Source organism: Hemitrygon akajei, chromosome 13 (assembly GCF_048418815.1).
Source record: "Hemitrygon akajei chromosome 13, sHemAka1.3, whole genome shotgun sequence".
NCBI classification, from domain to species: domain Eukaryota; kingdom Metazoa; phylum Chordata; class Chondrichthyes; order Myliobatiformes; family Dasyatidae; genus Hemitrygon; species Hemitrygon akajei.
Genome location: NC_133136.1, coordinates 100,691,811 through 100,715,827, shown reverse-complemented (window position 1 = coordinate 100,715,827; position 24,017 = coordinate 100,691,811). Strand labels below are relative to the sequence as shown.

General features: G+C 42.6%; 1 protein-coding gene across 1 annotated transcript; it reads left to right on the top strand.

Moving 5' to 3' along the window:
* The first annotated feature begins 6,508 nt into the window (after window positions 1-6,508).
* Window positions 6,509-11,110, top strand: fabp2 (fatty acid binding protein 2, intestinal). The gene is made up of 4 exons (XM_073063975.1): window positions 6,509-6,668; window positions 7,185-7,357; window positions 7,591-7,698; window positions 10,845-11,110. The coding sequence occupies exons 1-4, from the start codon at window positions 6,602-6,604 to the stop codon at window positions 10,893-10,895; spliced, it is 399 nt and encodes a 132-aa protein (XP_072920076.1). The 5' UTR covers window positions 6,509-6,601; the 3' UTR covers window positions 10,896-11,110.
* Window positions 11,111-24,017: the final 12,907 nt, after the last annotated feature.

Below are 24,017 nucleotides of genomic sequence, written 5' to 3'. Positions count from 1 at the left end.
ATACCAAATCTCAAGTGCCTAACAAAGTAGAGCTATTAGCATGCCTTAATCACGATCACATCAATGTGTTGGGCCCAGGATAGATCCTCGAAGATGTTGACACCCAGAAACTCAAACTGCTCACATCTTCCACGATTGACTCCTCAGTGATGATGGGTAGATTTTCACCTGAAGTCCACAATCATGGCATCGAGTGCAAGGTTACGGTTGCAAAACCACACAACCAGCCTATCTCTCTCACCCTTGTTGCCATTTGAGATTTTACCATCAACAGTGATGTCACCTGCAAATGTACAGAATGCATTTAGTCACACAGTCGTGAATGAATAAGATAGTGAAGTAAGCACTCATCCTTAAGATACATTGATGTTGGTTGTCGGTGATTGAGAGATCTACACAGACTATGGTCACCAGAAGAGGAGGTAGTGGATGCAGCTGCAGAGGAAGGTACTGTACTGAGACCCAGATTTTGAAATTTGTTGATTAATACGGTGAAGACAATGGTGTTGAATGCTGAGCAGCCCAACATAAGTTTTGCCATTATCTAGGAGGTCCAAAGCAGTGAGATTGTGTATGCTACAGACCTGTTATGGCAGAAGGTGAAGTGTAGCAGATTCAGTCACTTGCTCATAGGATTTAATTCTAGCTATGACCAGCCTCTCAACACACTTAGATATGCGTGCTATCAGATGATATTGGGCACTGGTATGATTAATGCCCCTTTTGAAGTAGGTGGGAATCTCCAACTGAAACAGTGATTGGTTGAAGATATCTTTGAACACTCCAGATAGTTGATCAACACGGGTGCCTGGCCAGGTACAACATTGGGATCTGACATCTTGCAAGAATGTTCTGACATCGGTCTCCAGAGCAGAGATCACAGGGTTATCAGATGTTGTGGGGATTTACACAAACGTAGTTTTCTTCTCTCTATCAAAGTTGTATGAAGAGCATTAAGCTCATCTGGAAGTGAAGCATCACAGCCTTTTATGCTGTTAAATTTCACCTTGTAGGAAGTAATGGCATGAAATCCCTGCTACAGATTATGTGCACCTAATTGTGTCTCTAACTTCACATGGGAAATGCCTTTTGGTTCTCATGATGGCCTTCCAGAGGTCATACCGTTTATTTATGTATTTTATTTAGAGAAACAGTGAGGAAAAGGCCGTTCTTGCCCTTTGAGCTACACCACCCACAATTTAACCCTAGCCTAATCACAGGACAATTTACAATGACCAGTAATTTTTTGGATTATGAGAGGAAACCAGTGCTCCTGGAGAAAACTCATGCATTCCATGGGGAGGATGTACAAACTCCTTACAGAGGACGCTGGGATTAAACTCTGAACTCTGACACCCTGAGCTGTGATAGTGTCACACTAACCACTATGCTACCATGGCATGGCTCAGGATTACCATTCTCCAAAGCCACAGGTCTAGCTCTCAGCAGACTGTATATCTCTTGGTTCATTTAGGGTTTGAGAAAACCCAGCATGTCCTCAAAGGCACACACTCATCTTGATGAAGTCTATTGCATCGTCAGTCAGGTCCAAAGAGGCATCCCTGGATATGGTCCAGGTCACTGACATAAAGCAGTCCTGCAGATACTGCTGACTGTCTCTTGGCCATACTTCACCACTGGCATTGTGCTCTTCAGCCTCGGCTGACATGGCAGGAGTAGAAATACAGCCAAGATATCAGACTTGCCAAAGTGCAGGTGTGGGATGGCACTGTAAGCGTTCTTGATGGTGACGGTGATTAAAAGTGTCGGTTCCTCTAGCTCTGCTGCTAGCATGTTGGTGGAAGTTGGTTAGAAACTTCTTTAAGCTAGCTTGCTTGAAGTCTCTCACAAAGATTGGGAAGCTATCAGGATGTGTTCATCACGATCCAGCTCCTTAAATGCCAGCTTGGCATTGGCCCATGGTGGAATGTGCACTGCAACCAGGGTGATGACAGAGAACTCACTCGGCAGGGAAAACAGATGACACTAGACTATCAAATGTTCCAGGTTAGGGAAGCAGGCTTGAAATGGAACTGTCCCACCTGCACACTACAATGAATTGATTGTGAAGCAAACATCAGAATGTTTGCTTTAACTCTGCTCCATCCCTGATATACTTCATGGCCCGTTCTTCCCACAGGTGCTCACATGTTGCTCGTGGTTTTGGCCTACATATACGTGAGGTTTTTTTTTTGCTCTCTGTTTTGAATGTCCTGTGTATGGTTTGCACCTTGGCCCCAGAGGAACAATGTTCTGTTCAGCTTCATCCACGTATGGTAGATTGATAATTAAACTTGACTTGATTTGACTACTCTCAGCTGATTTTCATTAAACAGTGTTTGTTCCTCAAACAAAATTATCAATCACAATGAAACTGTAGTTTCATTAGATTCAATGAAACTCTAGGCAAACAAATAAAACACCATCAGGTAATCAAGAAGGATTGTTTGCCTTAAGAACAACATGAACTTTGTTTCAAGCTTGCATTATCTTGGTGTGTGCATTTTACCTGGACAGATCTCACTTCATAATAATTACAAGACAGGTATGCAATTTTAATTCTTTCCTCTAGTCTTGGCTGTGTGGCTTAAGGGGCTGACAACCAAAGACTTTGCACTGCTTCAGGAGATCAGCTAACACAGCAGGAATAAATGTGGGACTCTGCTGGGTATGCAAGAATGAGTTCCACTCTGGCAACAGATAACCCAACTGGGCCGTCTAAGACAAATATCATTTCAAAACCATTGCATCTTTTATGAGTGCAAAGTGACAAAGTACAGAGTTAAAGCCTGGACAAAGTGCCTGCATAATAGAAACCTTATCTTATTATCGGGGTATTATCAGCCCACTGAGTTTAGTGATCTGGAATACACATGCAATCATCAACAGGCCTTTTGAAATCAAATCTAAGCTAAATGTTGTCCATGATCAACATGATCTTTATCGATTAGATACAAATGTGAAACATTCATTTTCTTGCTGGTATTCACAGTAGAACAGAGAAATATAATAGAATCAATGAAAAATGACGCAGAGATTGATGAAAAAAACAAGATGCAAAAGAAGAACTCATGGCACAATTAGAGATTGGTCGGCATGACATTGTGGGCATCACTGAGTCGTGGCTGAAAGGTCACACTTGGGAGCTTAACATCAAAGGGTATACTTTGTTTTGAAAGGACAGTTAGGAAGGCGTGGTTGATGGTGTGGCTCTGTTGGTGAGAGATGGAATTACATCTTTAGAAAGAGCTGACATAGGATCGAAAATGTCAGATCTTTGTCGGTGGAGTTAAGAAACTGCAAGGGTGAGAAAACATTATGGGAATCATAAATAGGGCTCCATATAGTAGCCAAGATGTGGGGTTGATATTGCAAAGAGAGCTGGAAAGGGTATGTTATAAACGTAATGTCACAGTTGTAATAGGGGGACTTCAAAATGCAAAGGGTTTGGGAAAATCAGATTGGTGTCAGATTGCAAGAGAGGAAATTTGTTGAATGCCAACAAGATGTCCTTTTAGAGCAGCTTGTGCTAGGGCAAAGGTTGTCTTAGACTAGGTATTGTGTAATAATCCAAATTTGATTAGGGAACTTAAGGTAAAGGAACCCTTAGAAAGTAGTGATCATAATATGATTGAATTCATACTGCAATTTGAGAGGGAGAAGCATACGTGACACGTATCGGTATCGCAATGGAATAAAGGGAATTCCAGAGGCATGAGAGAGGAGCTTGCCCAGGTGGATTGGAGGAGGATACTGGCGGGGATGACAGCAGAGCAGAGATGGCTGAAGTTTCCAGGAATAGTTCACAAAGCACAAGATAGATATGTCCCATAGCAGAAGTTGTTCTCAAATGGCAGGGGTAGGCAACCGTGGCTGACAAAGGAAGTTAAGGACTACATAAAAGCCAAGGAAAGGGCATGTAAGGTAGCAGAAATGAATGGAGTTGAATGACTGAGAAATTTTTAAATCCAACAAAGGGAAATAAAAAGCCATAAGAAGGGAAAAGATAAGGGCAAATTAGCCAATAATGTAAAGCAGGATGCTAAAAGTTTTTCAGTTATATAAAGAGTAAAAGGGAGGTGAGAGGTGATATTGGACCATTGGAAAATGTTGCTGAGAGGTATTAATGGAGGACAAAGAGATGGCAGATGAACTTATTGAGTATATTGCATCAGTCTTCACTGTGGAAGACACTAGCCATGTACCATAGATCGGTGAGTGTCAGAGATCTAAAGAGGTTGCTGAGGAGATAGTAGATGCATTGGTTATGATCTTTCAAGAATCACTCGATTCTGGCATGATTCTGGAGGACTGGAAAATTGCAAATGTCACTCCACTCTTTAAGAAGGGAGGAAGGCAAAAGAAAGGAAATTATAGGCCAGTTAACCTAACCTCAGTGGTTGGGAAAGTGTTGGAGTCCATTATTAAGGATGATGTTTCGGGGTACTTGGAAACTAAAATAAGTCAAAGACAGCATAGTTTCTGTAAAGGGCAATCTTGCCTGACAAATATGATGATGCATTTTGGTAAAAGGAACAAAAGTGTGGACTATTATCTAAACAGGGAGAAGGTTCAAACAGAAAATTCATCAGAGGTGCAAAGCCACTTAGGAGTCCTTGTGCAAGATGCCCAGAAGGTTAATTTACAGGTTGAGAACGTGCTAAAGAAGGCAAATGCAATGTTGGCATTCATTTTGAAGGGAATAGAATATAAAAAGAAGGAGATAATGTTGTGGTTTTATAAGACACTGACTAGTCAGGCCACACTTGGGAGTATTGTCAACAGTTTTGGGCCCCACATCTCAGAAAGGATGTGTTGTCATTGGAGGTTGTCCAGAGGAGGTTCACAGGGATGGTTCCGGGAATGATCGGTTTGGTATGGATGGTTGGCAGCTTTGTTCCTGTACTCACTGGAATTTAGAAGAATGCAGGGGGATCTCATTGAAAACTACTGAATGTTGAAAGGACTAGATAAGGTGGATATGGAGAGGATGTTTCCAGTGGTGGAGGTATCCAGAACTAAAGGGCACAGCCTCAAAATTGAGGGGTGACCTTTTAGAACAGAGGTAAAGAGGATCTTTTTTAGCCAGAGAGTAGTGAATCTGTGGAATGTTCCATCACAGACAGTTGTGGAAGCCAAGACTGTGGGTATACTTAAAGTAAAAATTGATAGGTTCTTGATTGGTCAGGGCATCAAAGGTTATGGCGAGAAGGCAGGTATATGGGGTTGAGTGGGATCGGGGATTAGCCATGATGGAAGCCTGAGCAGACTCGAATGGGCTGAGTAGCCTAATTCTGCTCCTATGTCTTATGTTTCAAAATATAATGAGATAAGGGTTTGCTAACACGGTGTACTTTTCCAATGTGCCAGAAATCTCTATTCCTTTACAAATTCAAATACACCTTGCAATTGCAATGCTAATGCGCACCCTCTGCTATGCCTAAGTTCATTCACATAGTTCAGTAAGGACTGTGAATACGCACACGTACACAGAACAAGCATACAGGGTATGCAAGTTTCACATGAATCTCAGGAAACTTCCATTGACATCAGTCATTTAATATTGGGCTCTATATGGTATATGTGCCATACATACAATGTGAACTGCACATTGGAAGTCAGATCTAAATCACAGGCAGCACCTCAGGTATTTAATCAGATCCTTAATTATATAGAATTGGGATTTGGTTTAGATGTGAAAATATAATGTTCTATGGAATGCCATTACTGTAGATAGAGCTTCCACACCATTAAGCCCATCATATTATAGCTCTTTATTACTGGAGGTCTGACTAAACATCCAGCAGCAGGAAGAAGGAAAGGCTGAATTCAAGGGAAAGAGGAGAGATGTCCAAAACAAGAGGGTAGGGTTATAAGATGAGGAGGCAAGGTCCAGACGAAAACTGAAGTAATTTTTTTGCCATCCAGAGTGTGGTAGAAATCTGGAATGCACTGACTAGGAAGGTGGCAGTGGCAAGTATGTTCACACTTGCTCAGCACCAGGATTTAAATTGACAACACACTGACGGCTACAGGCCACATTGAAACATTAAAGCTATGGTCACTTAAGAATTGTCAGTATACAAGGAAAACTAATAGTTTCAATATATTTTGTTGTCTTAGTCTCATTAAATAGTTTTTGCTGTGCAGATCAAGAACAGCTAAATGGATATATCATATACTAAATGTCTGAGCTCAACTCTTAGAAGGAATCTGTACCTACATAAAAAGACTCCCCATTCCAGGTTTTCAGACCACCCTAGTATTTTATTTCTCAGTTAATAATGCTTTTGAAACAATAAAACAATGTTTACTTGAATCAAGAGAGCAATGATTATATTTCACATTGATAACAAAGATGATGCATGCCTGATTAAACAAAACAATCAAGTTGCATAATCAACTTGATTGGACTTGGCCTGCTGTTATAGTTAAAACACACTAAAATCATTCTGTACCATGACGTCCTTGGAAGGAGTCATATGTGGCAGTTGAACTTTAACCACCCAGGGTGTGTTCAGGCTGGTTGTAATTGTTGTCTTAAAAACAGAGCTGTAGAAGAGTTGCTCACTTGTTGGAGGAACTCACCCTAGGTGCAAAGATGACGTTCAATGGTACCTGGAAGGTTGAAAGAAATGAGAACTATGAACAGTTTATGGACCAGATGGGTAAGTGTTTAATGAGATTATAGCCTATCCCTTCAGAAAAAAAGTGTAAGTATCAATGCACTAAAATGCAATTATTGTGAAATCCAGAATATCTTATTCTATTACTAGAAATTTGGCAGCTTCTGAAGACTGCTGTAGTTCAAAACAACCCTGAATTTCACTAAGGCTAAAGATGGTCTTAGCACATTCATTACTACCTTGCAAAGGGACTTTGTGAAAAAACAAATTAAGTCTGTGTACCTGAAGAAATTTTGATTCATTGAATTTAATGCTGTAATATAAAGTACTAACATGGTTATGATGAGATTATCTTTTGTACTTTCTGTTTCTAATAGAAATAAACAATATGTTTTCTTTATGATTTGCAATATGTTTTATATAAGCTCTTCTCAATATAAGTATCAAAATAGGCATTATTGTTCTTATGGGTGAGAAAGGAACTGTTATAATTTATTTTCAAATTAATGCATTTCTCATTCAATTAAATAATTGTACAATTCTCACTTTAATTACCAGGGGTAAATGTTATGAAGAGAAAACTTGCACTTCATGATAACCTGAAGATTACAATTCACCAAGATGGAAATAAGTTTACCGTTAAAGAGTCCAGTACCTTCCGCACAAAAGACGTCGAGTTCACGCTGGGAGTATCCTTTGAGTATTCCTTGGCAGATGGAACAGAACTTCAAGTAAAGTTATAAAACAATTTATTTCCTTTATGCAGATTAATAAACTTCACTGTGTATTTAAGACATTATTCTGGGAAATGTGGTAAGAATAATATAAAATGGCCTTTCCGTTAACTCATATCTTGTTTATTATTGTGTCTTGCATTCATTCTGTGCATTCCTATAATTATTTTGTCTAATTCACAAGAGATGTTCATTTTGGAACAAATGTAAAGTATGTTTTTGTGTGATAGGGTTCATGGAATCTTGAGGGAGACAAACTTTTAGGAAAGTTCACCAGGAAGGACAATGGCAAGGAACTCTTAACGCACAGGGAAATTGTTGGCAATGAACTTGTTCAGGTAAAGCTTTTGCTGGTTCTCAGTTTTATGAGAAAAATCAATGTTTGACTACACTGTGTTTGTACGTGGTCTCAAATCATTAGGATTTGTTTTCAAATTTATATACAAAGAATTACAATTAACATTTTTTCCTATTCTAATTATTTTCAATCACTTTGTATATGTATTTTACCTATAAATCTATCCTTAATCAGCAGTGCAAATCATCCATTATAGAAGAGACTGAATACTGTATAGTTTGATCATCAGAAAAGGAAAACAACATTAGTCTCTGCTAAAATACATGTTTAACACTGCCCGTCAGAGACAAATGTCTAGCATGTATTTAAAAAACACACTCTCAGGACATCCAAATACATTTCACTTGCACTAAGCCACTTTTGAAATCATCACTCTTGTTAGCAAAGTAAGATCCAATATTACACATGGAAAGCTTATCCCAAATAGTAACGATAAATAATAAATAAATAACTAATAAATAATCTGTTAGTTAATGGAGAAAGGCTGGGCAGGAAATACTGCTCAATATCTGTAAATCCATTTAAGCAGACAAAAATCAGCTCTGCTTAATCTGAGTGATTGCTAAAGTGCAGCTTCCCTTGAGTGCAAAGGTCCCACATGGTAGGCTGTTCCAGAAGGGTGATCAAGGGAGACCATACAATTAGGTATGGTGGTAGAAATCTGAGGACGGTAGTGGAGGGTTGTTTCTCAGGTTAGAGGCCTGTTGTTTGTCATACCTGTTAAAAATTTGGATGTTAATGTAAATGCATAATTAGTGAGTTCACAGATGGCATTGATGGTGTTATAAGGTTGTCTATGGCTAAGCAGGATGTAAATTAATGAGGAAAGTGGTGAAGAAAATAGCAGATGGAATTTAATTAATGCAAGAACAGAGTGATGTAATTTATTTATTGTGATTTATTGATTGATTGAGAGACGGCTCAGAATAGGCCCTTCGGGCCCTTCAAGCTGTACCACCCAGCAATCCCCTGGTTTAACCCTAGTCTAATTACAGGACAATTTACAATGACCAACTGACCCTTCAACCAGTACACGTCTGGACTGTGGGAAGAAACCCACATGGTCACAGGGAGAACTTACTAACTCCTTTTAGGCAGCAATGGGAAATTACTAGGTCATCTGTACAATAAAGCGTTGTGCTAATCACTACTATTGTGCTACTTCCGTTTGGGAAATTAAACAAGGATAGGAAATACACAGTAAGTGACAGTTGTGAGTGTTTAGAACAGGGAGACCCAGGGATATAACTGCATTTTCCTCTGAAAGTGCCAACACAACTAGAAAATGTGGTAAAGGAGATGCACGCCTTCATTCATTGTGGAAACAGCTGTGCAAGACATTGGTGAGGCCATACCTGAGATATTGTCTGCTGGCCTGGTCAGCACTCTGTGATTAAGCTAGGAAGAGTGGAGAAAAGATTCTCAAGATCTTTGCAGTGACTGTGGAGCTTGAATTTTATGGAGAAACTGTATAAACTGAGACTACCTGTATTTTCTCTGGAGTGAAGAAGGCTTAAGTTTTGATAGATAAGATAGATAAAGAATGTCAGGCGAGTCTACAACTGGAAAGCAGAGGTTTACACACAGGGTGGTAGGTCTGATAGAAGGAAGTGGTCAAGGTGGGTACAATTACAATGTTTAAAAGACATCTTGACATGTTTGTGGAGATGGAATGTTCAGAGGGAAAAAGATCAAATGCAGGCAAATGGGACTAACTCAGGAAGACACTTTGGTCAGCATGAACGAATTAGACGCAAGGACCAGTCTCTGTTCTGTACATCTCGATGACTCTATAGCTCTACACTAACCTCACAATCCACTAACTTATTGTCCACAGATCAATGTATTCACAATTGAAAATTATGTGGGCAAATGTGTCCAGATCCTTCTCCCATGCTGTTCAATGAGTCTTGTTTGCCGTGAGATAGATCGCATTTGATGCATTCTGCTGTCATGTAGTGAAGTATCAATATTCAGCTAGCAGGCAGTGCCAAGATGGCAGTCAGGACCAGGAGCTTCAGGAGTTAGGAAGGTGGGTATGTTTGTAACTAGATGTGAGGTCTGGTGAGTGGTGGGTTATCTGGTTATAGCTGGGCAAAGTTCAAGTTCAGGGTTAGGAATGCAGGGGATCAAGAATATAGGGAGGATTTCAATGAGAGCCAGTGTGCAGTGGGAAACGGGTCAAGACAAAAAACACCAGGGGTCAGAAACATGTGTGGATCAAGCTGAAAATGAAATTTAGAATCTGAACCTTACCCAGACTGACGAAGGAGTTGGCAACCATATGCCATTGCATCTTAATGTTATCTGCAGGAACCTCAGAGATATTTGGCAGGCCAGGCAGCATCTACAGGGAGAAGCACTGTCGACGTTTCGGGCCGAGACCCTTTGTCAGGACTAACTGAAAGGAAAGATACTAAGAGATTTGAAATCTCTTAAAATCTCTTAGTATCTTTCCTTTCTGTTAGGCCTGACGAAGGTTCTCGGCCTGAAACGTTGACAGTGATTCTCCTTATAGATGCTGCCTGGCCTATTGTGTTCCACCAGCATTTTGTGTGTGTTGTTGTTTGAATTGCCAGCATCTGCAGATTTCCTTGTGTTTGCTCAGAGATATTTGCTTTTTCTTTGTTGTCCATGCACGATCCCTTTGCAAATAGTAAACTAGCATATTGCACAGAAGTACTATTTAAACAATGTGCCAACTTGAACCCAAGACATTAAGACTTCCATGATTAAATCAAGCTGATACTTCAAAACAGTACAAAATGCACAATTATTTCAAGTAACGAGTTTACATCACCCAAACTTCCACCCAAAAGTGTTATAATCTGTGGAGGGAGTGAAGTGATGTGAGGCTTGGTCCTGCTAAATTCCTTTGATGGCCAACACAATGAGTTTCAGAAGCTCCTGACACTTGAGCTTCTTCATTTGACACAAAGTGTGATTCTTAACTGAGCCACATCTCAGTGAAATTACTGAGGTGTGAGCACTACCTTAGGATCTTTCAAGATTAAATGTTAAAGCATATTTTAAAATATAATTTTCTAAGATTGGGTGTATTATTATTATAAAAAAAGCTCCTTGTGTTTAGAACTGGAATGATAATCTCTGTTGGATGTCCTACAGACTTACTCATATGACGGAGTTGATGCGAAGAGATTCTTCAAAAAGCAATAGAGCCTGTGGCACGGACTCACAACAATGCCATGCATCTCTGAAAATTCCAGTGGCAGTTTTCCAGTCCTGTCAGCTCTGTGTCTGTTTTACACTGATTGAATGGATTTTGTAATAATAAAATGATGAATTTTCATTCTAGTACTTTCACTAAGCATCTCATACAAATGAAAACTGTTAATATCAAGAAGTAAGCTCATTAAATCTGAACATTGTAATGTGCCTCCATTAATTCACGTCAAGTAGAACTGTAAACACTTAATTGCATATAAATAAGTGTGCTTATTTTTTTAAGTAGAAATAAATGTTTAATATTTTGGTGGAAGGCAATCAAGATAAAAAAAACTTTTAGAAATGTTGCTCACAATCCATGGAAATGTACACTGTATGTCCACCAAGCTTAACAGACCATATATCTGACTCATTTTCATGTCCCAATTAAGGTCTAGTTGTTGAGTGATGCTGGGCTATTATTGTTGGATACCTTAGCCCTCTATCACACTCTCACTCTGACCTCTCTATCCATGGCTTCTTCAAATAAAGGTCCAGAAAATATATGGACATATCACCTCACCTTTGAACATTCCATAATTTTCAACAGTGAGTCCTACATAAACAAGTACTTCCATTTGCTCTGAGGACAGTTGCTGTCCTGTGTGTCTGTGCATTAGGAGAAGTACAGTCTACTCATGGATAGTCAACATGGCTTTGTGAAGGGAAGATCGTGCCTCACAAGCCTGATTGAGTTTATTGAAGAGGTAACAAAAGAAATTGATGAGGGTAGGGCAGTGGATGTGGTCTACGTGGACTTCAGCCAAGCATTTGACAAGGTCCCTCATGAGAGGCTCATCCAGAAAGTCATGAGGCATGGGATAAGTGGAACCTTGGCTGATTGGATAAAAAATTGGCTTAAAGGAAGAAAGCAGAGGGTAGTTGTGGAAGGAAAGTATTCTGCCTGGAGGTCGGTGACTAGTGGAGTGCCGCAGGGATCTGTCCTGGGACTCCTGCTATTTGTGATTTTTATAAATGACCTGGATATAGAGGCGGAAGGATGGGTGAGTAAGTTTGTGGATGACACGAAGATTGGAAGAGTTGTGGATGGAGCTGTAGGTGGTCGAAGGTTACAAGAGGATATAGACAGGCTGCAGAGTTGGGCAGAAAAATGGCAGATGGAGTTCAATCCAGCCAAGTGTGAGGCGATGCATTTTGGAAGGACAAACCAGAAGACTGAGTACAGGATTAATGGTCAGTTACTTAAGAGTGTGAATGAACAAAGGGACGTTGGGGTTCAAATCCATACATCCCTCAAGGTCGCTGCACAGGTTGATAGGGTAGTTAAGAAGGCCTATGGGATGCTAAGCTTCATTAACGGGGGATTGAGTTCAAGAGTAGAGAGGTTACGTTGCAACTCTACATATCTCTGGTGAGACCGCACTTAGAGTATTGTGTTCAATTCTGGTCACCTCATTATAGAAAGGATGTGGAAGCTATGGAGAGGGTGCAGAGGAGATTTACCAGGATGTTGCCTGGATTGGAGAACAAGTCATATGAAGCAAGGTTAGCAGAGCTGGGACTTTTCTCTTTGGAGCGTAGAAGAATGAGAGGGGACTTGATAGAGTAAAAAACCTTCCTCTAATATCCCCCTTGAACTTCCCTCCCCTTACCATAAGCCATGTCCTCTTGTATTGAGCAGTGGTGTACTGGGGAAGAGGCACTGGCTGTCCACTCTATCTATTCCTCTTAATATCTTGTACAACTCTATCATGTCTCCTCTCATCCTCCTTCTCTCCAAAGAGTAAAGCCTTAGCTCCCTTAATCTCTGATCATAATCCATACTCTCTAAACCAGGCAGCATCCTGGTAAATCTCCTCTGTACACTTTCCAATGCTTCCACATCCTTCCTATACTGAGGCGACCAGAACTGGACACAGTACTCCAAGTGTGGCCTAACTAGAGTTTTATAGAGCTGCATCATTACATCGCGACTCTTAAACTCTATCCCTCGACTTATGAAAGCTAACACCCCATAAGCTTTCTTAACTGCTCTATCTACCTGTGAGGCGACTTTCAGGTTTCTTTTAATTAATTAATTATTTGTTTGTTTGTTTGTTTGTTTATTTATTTGGGACGGTTCAAATTTTCCCTCACATACCATCCAGGGTCCAAGAACAGGAAGCTGGACGCGCTCTCCCACCAATACGACTCCAAGGAAGACACTTCCAGCCAGGGACCATCCTCCCACCATCGTGTGTGTTTGCCACCCTCACTTGGGAGATCGAGTCCAAAGTAAAAGAAGCCCAATGGGATGACCCTGACCCTGGCAATGGACCCGGTGATCACCTGTATGTGCCCGTTTCCGTCAGGTCTCAGGTTCTCCAACGGGGGCACACGTCTCGGTTTGCCTGCCACCCCGGGGGTGATCGGACCCTAGTGCTCCTGAAAAAACAGTTTTGGTGGCCATCCATGGGGGCGTACCCGTTCCTATTTCTCGGCATGTTCCATCTGTGCCCTGTGGGTTTACCTCATCCTCTACCTGTCCCTGGTCGTCCCTGGTCGCACATCGCCCTGGACTTCGTCACCTATCTACAGTTTGGAACTCTACAATATGACTTAGATCAGTGAGTTTCACTTTGTAAACTCCAGAACTGGGGAAGAACCAGTCAAATTCACTACTTTTCTTGTTTTATGCAGCTGGGTGCAACTCTTTGCTCATGTGAAGCTCACATCTTAAGCAAACATGGTAATTATAGATAACACAATAAATACAGTGGTGAGTTCAAAAACAATGGAGTGGTGCAGAGAACCATGGGGCAAAGTGAGGCAGTGCAAAACGGAAAGCTAAAGTGACCATAACCCAGGAGATAGAATGAAGGCAGCTCCATCGGGAGGGGTATGAAAGAAATGATCTGCTCAGAATTCTGATAGCAGGGGTGAAGGAGCTATCCTTGAGTTTTGCAACCTGGACTTTCAATCTCCTGTATCTTCTCCTAGAAGTTAGAAGAGAAGGGAACAGTCAGGGAGGTTGAACATCCTTACTGGTACTGTTAACCTTGCTGATGCAATGTATCATGAGGATGAACTGGGTGGAAGGCACTGATGAGCCTGGGATGATCTGGGCAGTGTTTTGCACTCTCTATAGGATCTGACAGTCCAGAGCAGAGCAGCACCACATCAGCCTGAGCTGCAACGGGTCAGGATCCAAGAGAATCCTCGTGGGCAAGCCATACAGAAATGATATGCTTTCTTGACTGCTACATCAGTAAGGGGTATCAAATGTTTCAGTGTTGTTTGTTAAAACAAATAACATAGACCAGAATGAGTGACATGTTGGTAACAAAACTTGTCTGAAATTTGTAATGATAATATCTGAGAGCCTAACAACCATCACCATTTCAGTGGAGAACATCTGAAGAGAATTTGCATTCATAGGAAATGCAGAACAGCCGTTTGAACATTATTTTACAGTGTTTTAAGTCAAACTGACTTTTCTGCATAACCACTGATTCTTTCAAAACCTCAGCTGCTATTGTTAGGTTGACAACTAAACATTAAGATGATAGAAATTATCTTCTTCCACTGCCATGAACTCTATTTTACAAGCACTATCTCCATATGTTTAAACCTGAACCAGGCTGCTTGCAATAGTTTCATATTTGAGGTTTATCAAGGACATTAGTTCTTAACAAAAAAAAATGAAGAAGATGTTACACTTTCTTGTAAGCCATTCTCTTTCACCAGTTGCCTGATTATCTTATTGTCATCCACACTATTTCACATCAGCCAATTAATTAACCTACTATTCAGCACATCTTTGGGAGTGGAAGGAGACTGGGGAAAGACATACTGGTGCCTCAGGCCAAGTTGCCTTTACAGTATCAAATCTTGTGTTAGAGCCAAAAACATTAGGGAGAAAAACATTGCTGTGTTTTTGAAGTAAATGCTGACTCAAAGCTGGAGGGGTTTGATGTTTTAGAATTAGTAGTAAAGAATGTTGTGCAAATGTAGTCTGTGGCAACTGAAAAGTGCAACAACAGCATTTCTTCTTTGAAAATTAGCACTGACTGTACATTTAAGTGTCCTTATCTGAACTGTCACCTGAAAGATCGCAATTACGCTGGTCAAGGGCTCATTACGGTGAAGCATTACATGTTAGTCATTTATTTTTCTCTCCTTCCACTTGCTTTTGGACTTGGCTAGTCCATTTGCCAGCCTTCTATTCTGTAAATTCTTCGAGAATTCTCTTTACTATGTTCAGAAAACTTTGTCCGTGGTCTGTTTCCCTGCAAGTTTCTTGAACATGTTGCCACCTCTTATATCTATTTTGCCACAGTCCTGTTGCTGTTACACGAGCATGGTGGTGGACGAACCCAAGTGCAAAACATGGGCGCGGAGGCAGAGTCGGGAGGTGTCATTGACATAGTGAGCGTGGAATCGGTATCCAGGAGCAATGTTAGACTTAGAACTGGCAGTCCTAAGAACCAGGAAATGAGGTTACTCACATCAGAGTTGACCAACGAACTGGCAGCTCCTTGTTGTGATCACAGGGTCTTTATCCTGCACTTTCTGATGGAAAGCAGGTGTTTGCAGTTAGTGGAACCTGGGAATGATTGGGAACTAAACAAAGGGATTGAGGCCCAATTCCTGAGGTAAATAGCAAGGTGGGGGATTGCTAGAAGGGACCATGACAGTACCCCTCCCTCAACAGGAGCCTCCAGGCGATTCTCCAGGCCTGTCTGAATGGTCCCGATGAAAATCCTGGATGAGGGAAGGGTCTAGTATGAAGGAGCGGGGGACCCAGGAATGCTCTTCTGGACCGTACCCTTCCCAATCTACCAGGTATTGGAAACCCCTGCCCCTATGATGCACATCCAGTAGTCTTCGGACAGTGTACGCCGGATGGTTGTCAATGATACGGGCAGGTGGGGGAGTCTCAGCCGGGGGACACAAGGGGCTGTCGGAAACTGGCTTTAACTGGGAAACATGAAAAGTTGGGTGGATGCGCATAGATCTCAGCAGTTTTAGGCAGACCGCTGCAGGATTGACAACACTTTTGACCTTGAATGGTCCCAGGAAGCGAGGGGCAAGTTTCCTATGCTCGTTCTTGAGCGGGATGCCCTTGGATGATAGCCACACCATCTGTCCCGGTTGGTTCTGAGGCGCTGGAGTCCGGTGTCGGTCGGCCTTCTTCTTACTGTGTTTTGCTGACCTGAGTAGGGCCGTGCGTGTCTCCTCTCAAACCTTAAGGCACCGATCGGTATGGTCCTGAAACAACGGTACCGCAATCTCCTCTTCTTCGCAGGGAGCAGCGGGGGTTGGTACCCCAGGGAACACTGGAATGGAGACCTTCCAATGGCAGAGCTCACCAGAGGGTGAGGGTGTACTCAACCCACGGGAGGTGGTCGCTCCAGGTCGATGGGTTGTTTGACATTACACAATGTAGCATCCCCTCCAGGTCTTGGTTGTCCCGTTCCATCTGCCCATTCGTCTGTGAATGGAAGCCGGATGACAGGCTGACCGATGGACCTGAGGCTTGACAGAAGGCCTTCCATACATGTGAGACGAACTGGGGACCTTGATCGGAGACGATGTCTGCGGGGATTCCGTGGAGGCTGAATACATGACAGACGAGAAGAACTGCGGTTTCTTGAGAGGAAGGGAGTTTAGGGAGGGCTATCAAGTGCACAGCCTTGGAGAAACGGTCTACCACAGTCTACGGTCTACCATGGGAACGTGGTGTTCCCATGTGAAGGGAACTATTGAAAATATCCAGGCAAAAACAATGCTTTATTGCAGAAGAAATAAATCATAATGAGTAAAGTCTAAAAAAACTTTAATACAAAAACATAGATATAGAATTAGAAAATATAAAAACACAATCATGATTTAACAAAATACAAGAGCTTGACGGTACACATAGATATCACCAGATGGGAAAAGTATTCTCAGCTCTTTGTTAATGCATTGACTGTTCTGAACCCCAAATTTGGAAAGATCATAATAAAAGTTTGGTGATTAATACTGCGTTCCTTTATTATGTCTTTTTCCTGTGTATCTTGTTCTTCAGCATTTTGAGGAAAATAATTATCCGGCACGGTGGCATGAGATTTTTATTGTCTTCCAACAACTTGATTAGAAGAACTATTTGTTCCTCACAGTTTTCATCAGGCAAAGTAAACATGGTAATTTGGTAAACTGCTTCTTTTTAGTTATGCTTTGTAAACAATAGTTGAACTGCTCAAAAAAATGTTGACCTTGCAAACTAACCTATGCCATCCTTTAACTTTCTAGGACGCTTGAAGGTGCTGCTATTAGTTAAACCCACACTCATCCTTTCTGCAATTCTGAAGTCCGTTTTCCATCGCAGCAGCAGCACTGAAACAGCGTCCATCAAAGTCACAATTGCAGCTGTGATGATCTATCCTTCCTCATCGATTTGAGTTTACAGGCAACTGATCACAATATCTGTCCTCTGCTTTCTATCTGGATAAAACTACACTTGCACAGAACCATCTCCCTTCAGCCTGCCATAACTTCTTTCTGTTCCAGTACCATTACATCTGGATATCCATCCCTGTCCATCTCATATTTTTCAATTACATGGTAGCCCTTAGAGAAATCATCTGACACTCTGACAACTGTCAATTCTACATAACGACTGCCTCCCACAAACCCTCTGCTGTGTTTGTTAAGTATACAACTAAATGTTAGGACGATGATAGAAATTGTCTTCTTCCACTGCCATAAACTCAATTTTGCAGCACCTGATCAGGTACGATGTCTCGCCCCACAGCTTTGCCTGGACTTATCCTGGCTGCGATCCTCTCACGTCAGCTGTGGCCAGAATGGCTGTTTGTTCCTCAGGGACAGAAGGGGCTTTCCTCGAGAACTTGCTTGTTGTAGAAGTTCTTTTAAAATCTTGATATCCACTTCATATTTCAACCCTTTGAGATTCTCATTAGACTAATCAAATGTCCTTTCCTTTTCCCATATATTGATTTGGAGAAGAATTAGTACAAATCTGACTTTGCTACTGTGCATTAGCTCCAGCGCCCTGTTGATTGCTTACCATCACATGAAGGGCATTTTTTTGTATAACAATGTTTCAAAATGTTCCATTTTTGCTCAAAATGCTGAGGAAACATGGAACTCAGAGATATTTAAAATCACGTCCGTATTTGGCATTTGAAGATTAAAATTCTTTCTATGTGCTTTGACTTCATTTTAAAAGCCTGACTTAGAAATATTTAAAGTAATATCAAATAAAGGCAGGTATTAAGAACTTGTACTTGTTTCTTTGCAATAAATTTTATACATTTGATCTTGAGATGTTGTTATTATTGAAGTAATCCATCAGATGAGAATTTGGCAAAGATAACAACTTTAAAATTAAAAGGTTTATACACATCTCAGCTTATAGAGGCTACAATCATTAAGCATATATGACGCTTCCATCTGAAATATGGATTGTGGAATTTTTACAACAGAGCCACCCCTGCCGTACATTAGGTTATACAGTATACTATCAATACCATAGTCACTTATCCTCACTGCTTAGAATGAGTAAATGAAGGGATAAGTAATCTTTTGTAGTATTGTTTATGTTGAAATCATATAAACTATGTTGTGGTCAAGACATTCCAAAACTAAGTACACAAATATTCAGTGATAAACAGAATGGGCAACTCAGTGCTCTGGGGTACAAATACTATAGATATGATAGTGGTTGGGGTAGGAGATAAGGGAGCATCCAATCAGGCTATATAGATGGAACTCAGTCTAGGGAAAGACGCGCTTTGGCCTGCCAAACTTGTGGAAGTCTTGTTTGGGTGGATGCTGCGTGATGTTTTCCCCGTTACAAATCAGTACCATGAAATAACAACCAGTACACCATATGCAATTAAACGATTGAGCTTTATAATTCTTAATTTGGCTAGAGGGTTAGTAAAGAAAACAAAAAGAAAAAGGGCCCATTTTAATGAAACAGTCTAATGCACGCACTGGAGCTCACGGTTTTCCCGTCTGTTCGTTCTCGTTCAATTTCCCCCGGGTGCCGTCAACTCCCGACCCCATTCCACGTCCACTCAGTCCTGCAGTCTACAACCTCTCCACTCGGGCCTTTTCTCTCTCCACCTTCCGCCAAACAAAAGCCCGCGAATCCCTCGCACTCAGGCACACAAGCAAGAAAACCACTCCTCTAATTGGACGCCACACGTTCCAAAGCCCTCGCTATCTCTAGTCATAACCCAAACACACTGCTGCTGCAGAGAAACCATTACATTAGCAGTGAAACCTTTCCCAGGGTATTACATTCTCCCCCTACCAAATTTAGTCACGTCCTCATGACTTTGAAGTAATTTGCCAACCCTTCTTGCAAAACATAAAGTCCAACTCAAGTGTAAAAGGCAGTGACATAGCTCCCCAAAGCAGAAGGGGCCATACTCTGTTCCCCCGGTGCTACATAGGCCAGCCTGTCCAGTGGTCTCCTGATTCTGTGAGACCTCCGTTCCCCCTCATCTACCTCTTCATGTTCGGACACTACTGGGGATACTTCTGGTCTACCTGGCGAGGCCTCCCCCGGCCTATCATTCAAGCCCACCTGCAACTCGGAGACCTCTGTCCCTTGGCTAAGCATTGCTTCATCCTTTGCCAAATAGCCCACCCCCTCCCGATTTCACCTGACTCAGTGGGAGAAGGGCTGGAAGTCTCTTCCTCAATCAATGGGGAGTTAGCAAAAGACAGCCTAAACCACACCTCCAGGTCCTCACCCTCCGAATCTGTATCACTCTCTGTGGCGGGGGCCGGCCTAACCTCTCCTGCTGTTGGTCCTGCTGTCCTGTTGAAAAGCAGGACCTCAAAGGTAGTAATCTTGGGATTACTGCCTGTGCAAAGCGACAGTGAGAATAGGAATAGAATGAGGTGGAGGATAAATGCGTGGCTGAGGGAATGGAGCAGGAGGCAGAGATTCAGATTTCTGGATCATTGTGACCTCTTTTTGGGGCAGGTGTGACCTGTACAAAAAGGACAGGTTGCACTTGAATCCCAGGGGGACCAATATCCAATATCCAATATTCGGGGACTTACCACCGAAGCCTTAGCTGAATTATGTGTCTGATATGAGAAGAGAGCTGAAAAGGGTTTAGGAATTAGCTGGGGTCATGTCTACCAAAGAGAACCAAGGAAATAAGAAGAGGTATGATCAAAAGGTGAAGTTCTCCCAACTCCTGTCGGGAGACTGAGGTCTCATACGGAATTTGGGGCTGCCGGGGAAGCATAAGTTGACTGATCGCTGGGTGGCTATGCCCTTTGTGTTGGAGAGTCACCAGTTTTCCTGGTGAAACCAGAGGATGGGAATGGACCTGTCAAGATTCTCCATTGGAACCATTTTCTCCCTCTGGGACAAGAAGTGCAGGTTGACCCAGAGCCCGATCTGGAGCCTACACCTAGTAAGAGGACTCTGTGGCCACGCTTGATAGAGCTGTTGGGGAGGGTTTAAACTAGTTTGGCAGGGGGTGGGAATCAGAATGTGAATGCAGGGATTAAGGTAGAAGGACAAGGGCATGATGCTAAGAGTTCTGAGTTGATGAGGAAGGACAGGCAGGGGACAGAACATAATTGTAGCCAGTTAAAGGGGTTGAGATGTGTCTATTTCAATGCTAGGAGTATTAGGAACAAAGAGGATGAACTTAGAGCATGGATTAGTATGTGGAACTACGATGTTGTGGCCGTTACTGAAACTTGGTTGGAGGAAGGGCAGGATTGGATGATGCAGGTCCCGGGGTTCAGGTGTTTTAAAAGTTATAGGATGGGGGTAGAAAAGGGGGTGAGTGGCATTGCTGGTCAGGGATAGTATCACAGCTATAGAAAGGGAGGACACTGCAGAAGGAGAGTCCATGGAGTCAGTCTGGGTGGAAGTCAGAAATAGGAAGGGATCAATCACTGTGCTGGGAGTAGTCTATAGGCCCCTAAGTAGCCCTCGGGACACCCAGGAGCAGATAAGCAGGCAGATTTTAGAATGGAGCAGGAAATACAGGGTAGTAGTTATGGGTGACTTCAACATCCCTCATATTAACTGGCACCTCCTGAGTGCAAAGGGGATAGATGAGGCTGAATTTGTCAGGTGTGTTCAAGAAGGATTCCTGACACAGAATCTGGATTGGCTGACAAGAGGAGAGGCTATACTGGATCTAGTTCTGAGTAATGAACCTGGTCAGGTGACAGACCTCTTTGTGGGGGAGCATTTTGGTGAGAGTGACGACAACTCCCTTAGCTTCAGCATAGCTATGGAAAGGGATAAAATCAGACAAAATGGTAAAGTGCTTAACTGGGGAAGGGCTAACTTTGAAGGGATGAGGCAGGAACTAGCAAGAGTAAATTGGAAACAGATGTTCAAAGGGGAAAGCACAGAAGTAATGTGGGAGAAGTTTAGGGACCACTTGAGCTGGGTTCAGGATAGGTTTGTCCCACCGAGGCAAGGAAAAAATGATAGGAAAAAGGAACCATGGCTGACAAAACACGGGAGGCAACTCGTCAAGAGGAAGAAGGAAGCATATGTTAGATATAAGAAGCAGGAAGTAGGAGGGGCTTATGAGAAATATAGGGTAGCCAGGAAGGAGCTAAAGAAAGGACTTAGGAGAGCTCGAAGGGAGCATGAGAAGGCCTTGGCATGTAGGATTAAGGAGAACCCCAAGGCATTCTATGCGTATGTGAAGAATAGGAGGATGACGAGAACAAAGGTGGGACCGTTAAAGGATAAAGAGGGCAACATGTGCCTGGAGGCGGAGAAGGTTGGGGAGGTCCTAAATGAATACTTTGCTTCAGTATTCACAAGTGAAAAGGATCTTGATCAGGATGAGGTCGAAGTAGAGCGGGCCTGTGTGCTGGACAATGTGGAAATTAAGGAAGAAGTGCTGGATCTTCTTAAAAACATTAAGATGGATAAATCCCCAGGGCCGGATATGATACACCCCAGGTTGTTGTGGGAATTGAGAGAAGAGATCGCAGGAGCATTAGCTATGATCTTTGAATCCTCCTTGGCTACAGGGGAAGTGCCGGAAGACTGGAGAATGGCAAATGTAGTTCCCTTGTTTAAAAAAGGTAATAGGGAGAAACTTGGGAACTATAGACTGGTGAGTCTTACGTTGGTGATACTACTGGAAAGGATTCTTAAGGATAGGATCAACAAGCATTTGGAGAATAAAGTCTACTCATGAATAGTCAACATGGCTTTGTGAAGGGACGATCGTGTCTCACAAGCCTGATTGAGTTTTTTGAAGAGGTAACAAAAGAAATTGATGAGGGTAGGGCAGTGGATGTGGTCTACATGGACTTCAGCCAAGCATTTGACAAAGTCCCTCATGAGAGACTCATCCAGAAAGTCATGAGGCATGGGATAAGTGGAACCTTGGCTGATTGGATAAAAAATTGGCTTAAAGGAAGAAAGCAGAGGGTAGTTGTGGAAGGAAAGTATTCTGCCTGGAGGTCGGTGACTAGTGGTGTGCCGCAGGGATCTGTCCTGGGACTCCTGCTATTTGTAATTTTTATAAATGACCTGGATGTAGAGGTGGAAGGATGGGTGAGTAAGTTTGCGGATGACACGAAGATTGGCGGAGTTATGGATGGAGCTGTAGGTTGTCGAAGGTTACAAGAGGATATAGACAGGCTGCAGAGTTGGGCAGAAAAATGGCAGCTGGAGTTCAATCTGGACAAGTGTGAGATGATGCATTTTGGAAGGACAAACCAGAAGACTGAGTACAGGATTAATGGTCAGTTACTTAAGAGTGTGGATGAACAAAGGGATCTTGGGGTTCAAATCCATACATCCCTCAAGGTCACTGCACAGGTTGATAGGGCAGTTAAGAAGACCTATGGGATGCTAGGCTTCATTAACAGAAGGATTGAGTTCAAGAGTAGAGAGGTCATGTTGCAACTCTACAAATCTCTGGTGAGACCACACTTAGAGTATTATGTTCAATTCTGTTCACCTCATTATAGGAAGGATGTGGAAGCTATGGAGATGGTGCAGAGGAGATTTACCAGGATGTTGCCTGGATTGGAGGGCAAGTCATATGAAGCAAGGTTAGCAGAGCTGGGACTTTTCTCTTTGGAGCGTAGAAGAATGAGAGGGGACTTGATAGAGGTCTACAAGATTATGGGAGGCATAGATAGGGTGGATAGTCAGTACCTGTTTCCCAGGGCACCAATAGCAAACACCAGAGGACATATGTACAAAATTAAGGGAGGGAAGTTTAGGGGAGACATCAGGGGTAAGTTTTTTACACAGAGGGTAGTGAGGGCCTGGAATGACTTGCCAGGGATGGTGGTGGAGGCTAAAACATCAGGGGTATTTAAGAGCCTCTTGGACAGGCACATGGATGAAAGAAAAATGGAGGGTTGTGGGGTAGTGTGGGTTCAGTACTTTTTTTAAGGATTATATGGGTCGGCACAACATGGAGGGCTGAAGGGCCTGTACTGTGCTGTAGTGTTCTATGGTTCTATGTCCAATATGTTGACTCCACTTGCTCTTCTTGCTGATCTCCAAGGTCCCGAGGATGTCTAGCAAGGTTCGATTAAATCTCTTGGGCTGGGGATCACCCTGTGGGTGATAGGGCGTGGTCCTTGCCTTCTCAACACCAAGAGTGCCCAGTAGCTCATGGATGAGCCTGCTCTCGAAATCCTGTCCCTGATCACTGTGTGTTCACCTGGGGAGGCCATAATAAATGAAATACTTCTCCTATAGCACTTCGGCCACTGTGGAAACCCTCTGGTCCTTGGTAGGAAAAGCCCGAGCGTATCTGGTGTAGTGGTCCGTGATGACTAAGACATTCGCTGTGTTGCTAGCATCGGGTTCTATTGACAGGAAATCCATACACACCAGGTCCAGGGGCCCCGCACTCTGCCAGTGGGACAAGGGAGCTGCCCGCGTAGGCAGCATCTTCCGCCGTATGCAGCGAATGCATGACCTGCAGTATTCTTCAACCTTCGACTTCATTCGGGGACAGTAAAACCGGTCTCTGAGCAACCCATAGGTCTTTTCCACCCCCAAATGTCCAGAAGCATCATGAAGTGACTTCAACACAATCCTCCGATACTTTTCCGGCAGAACCAGCTGGCAACACTGAGGTCGGT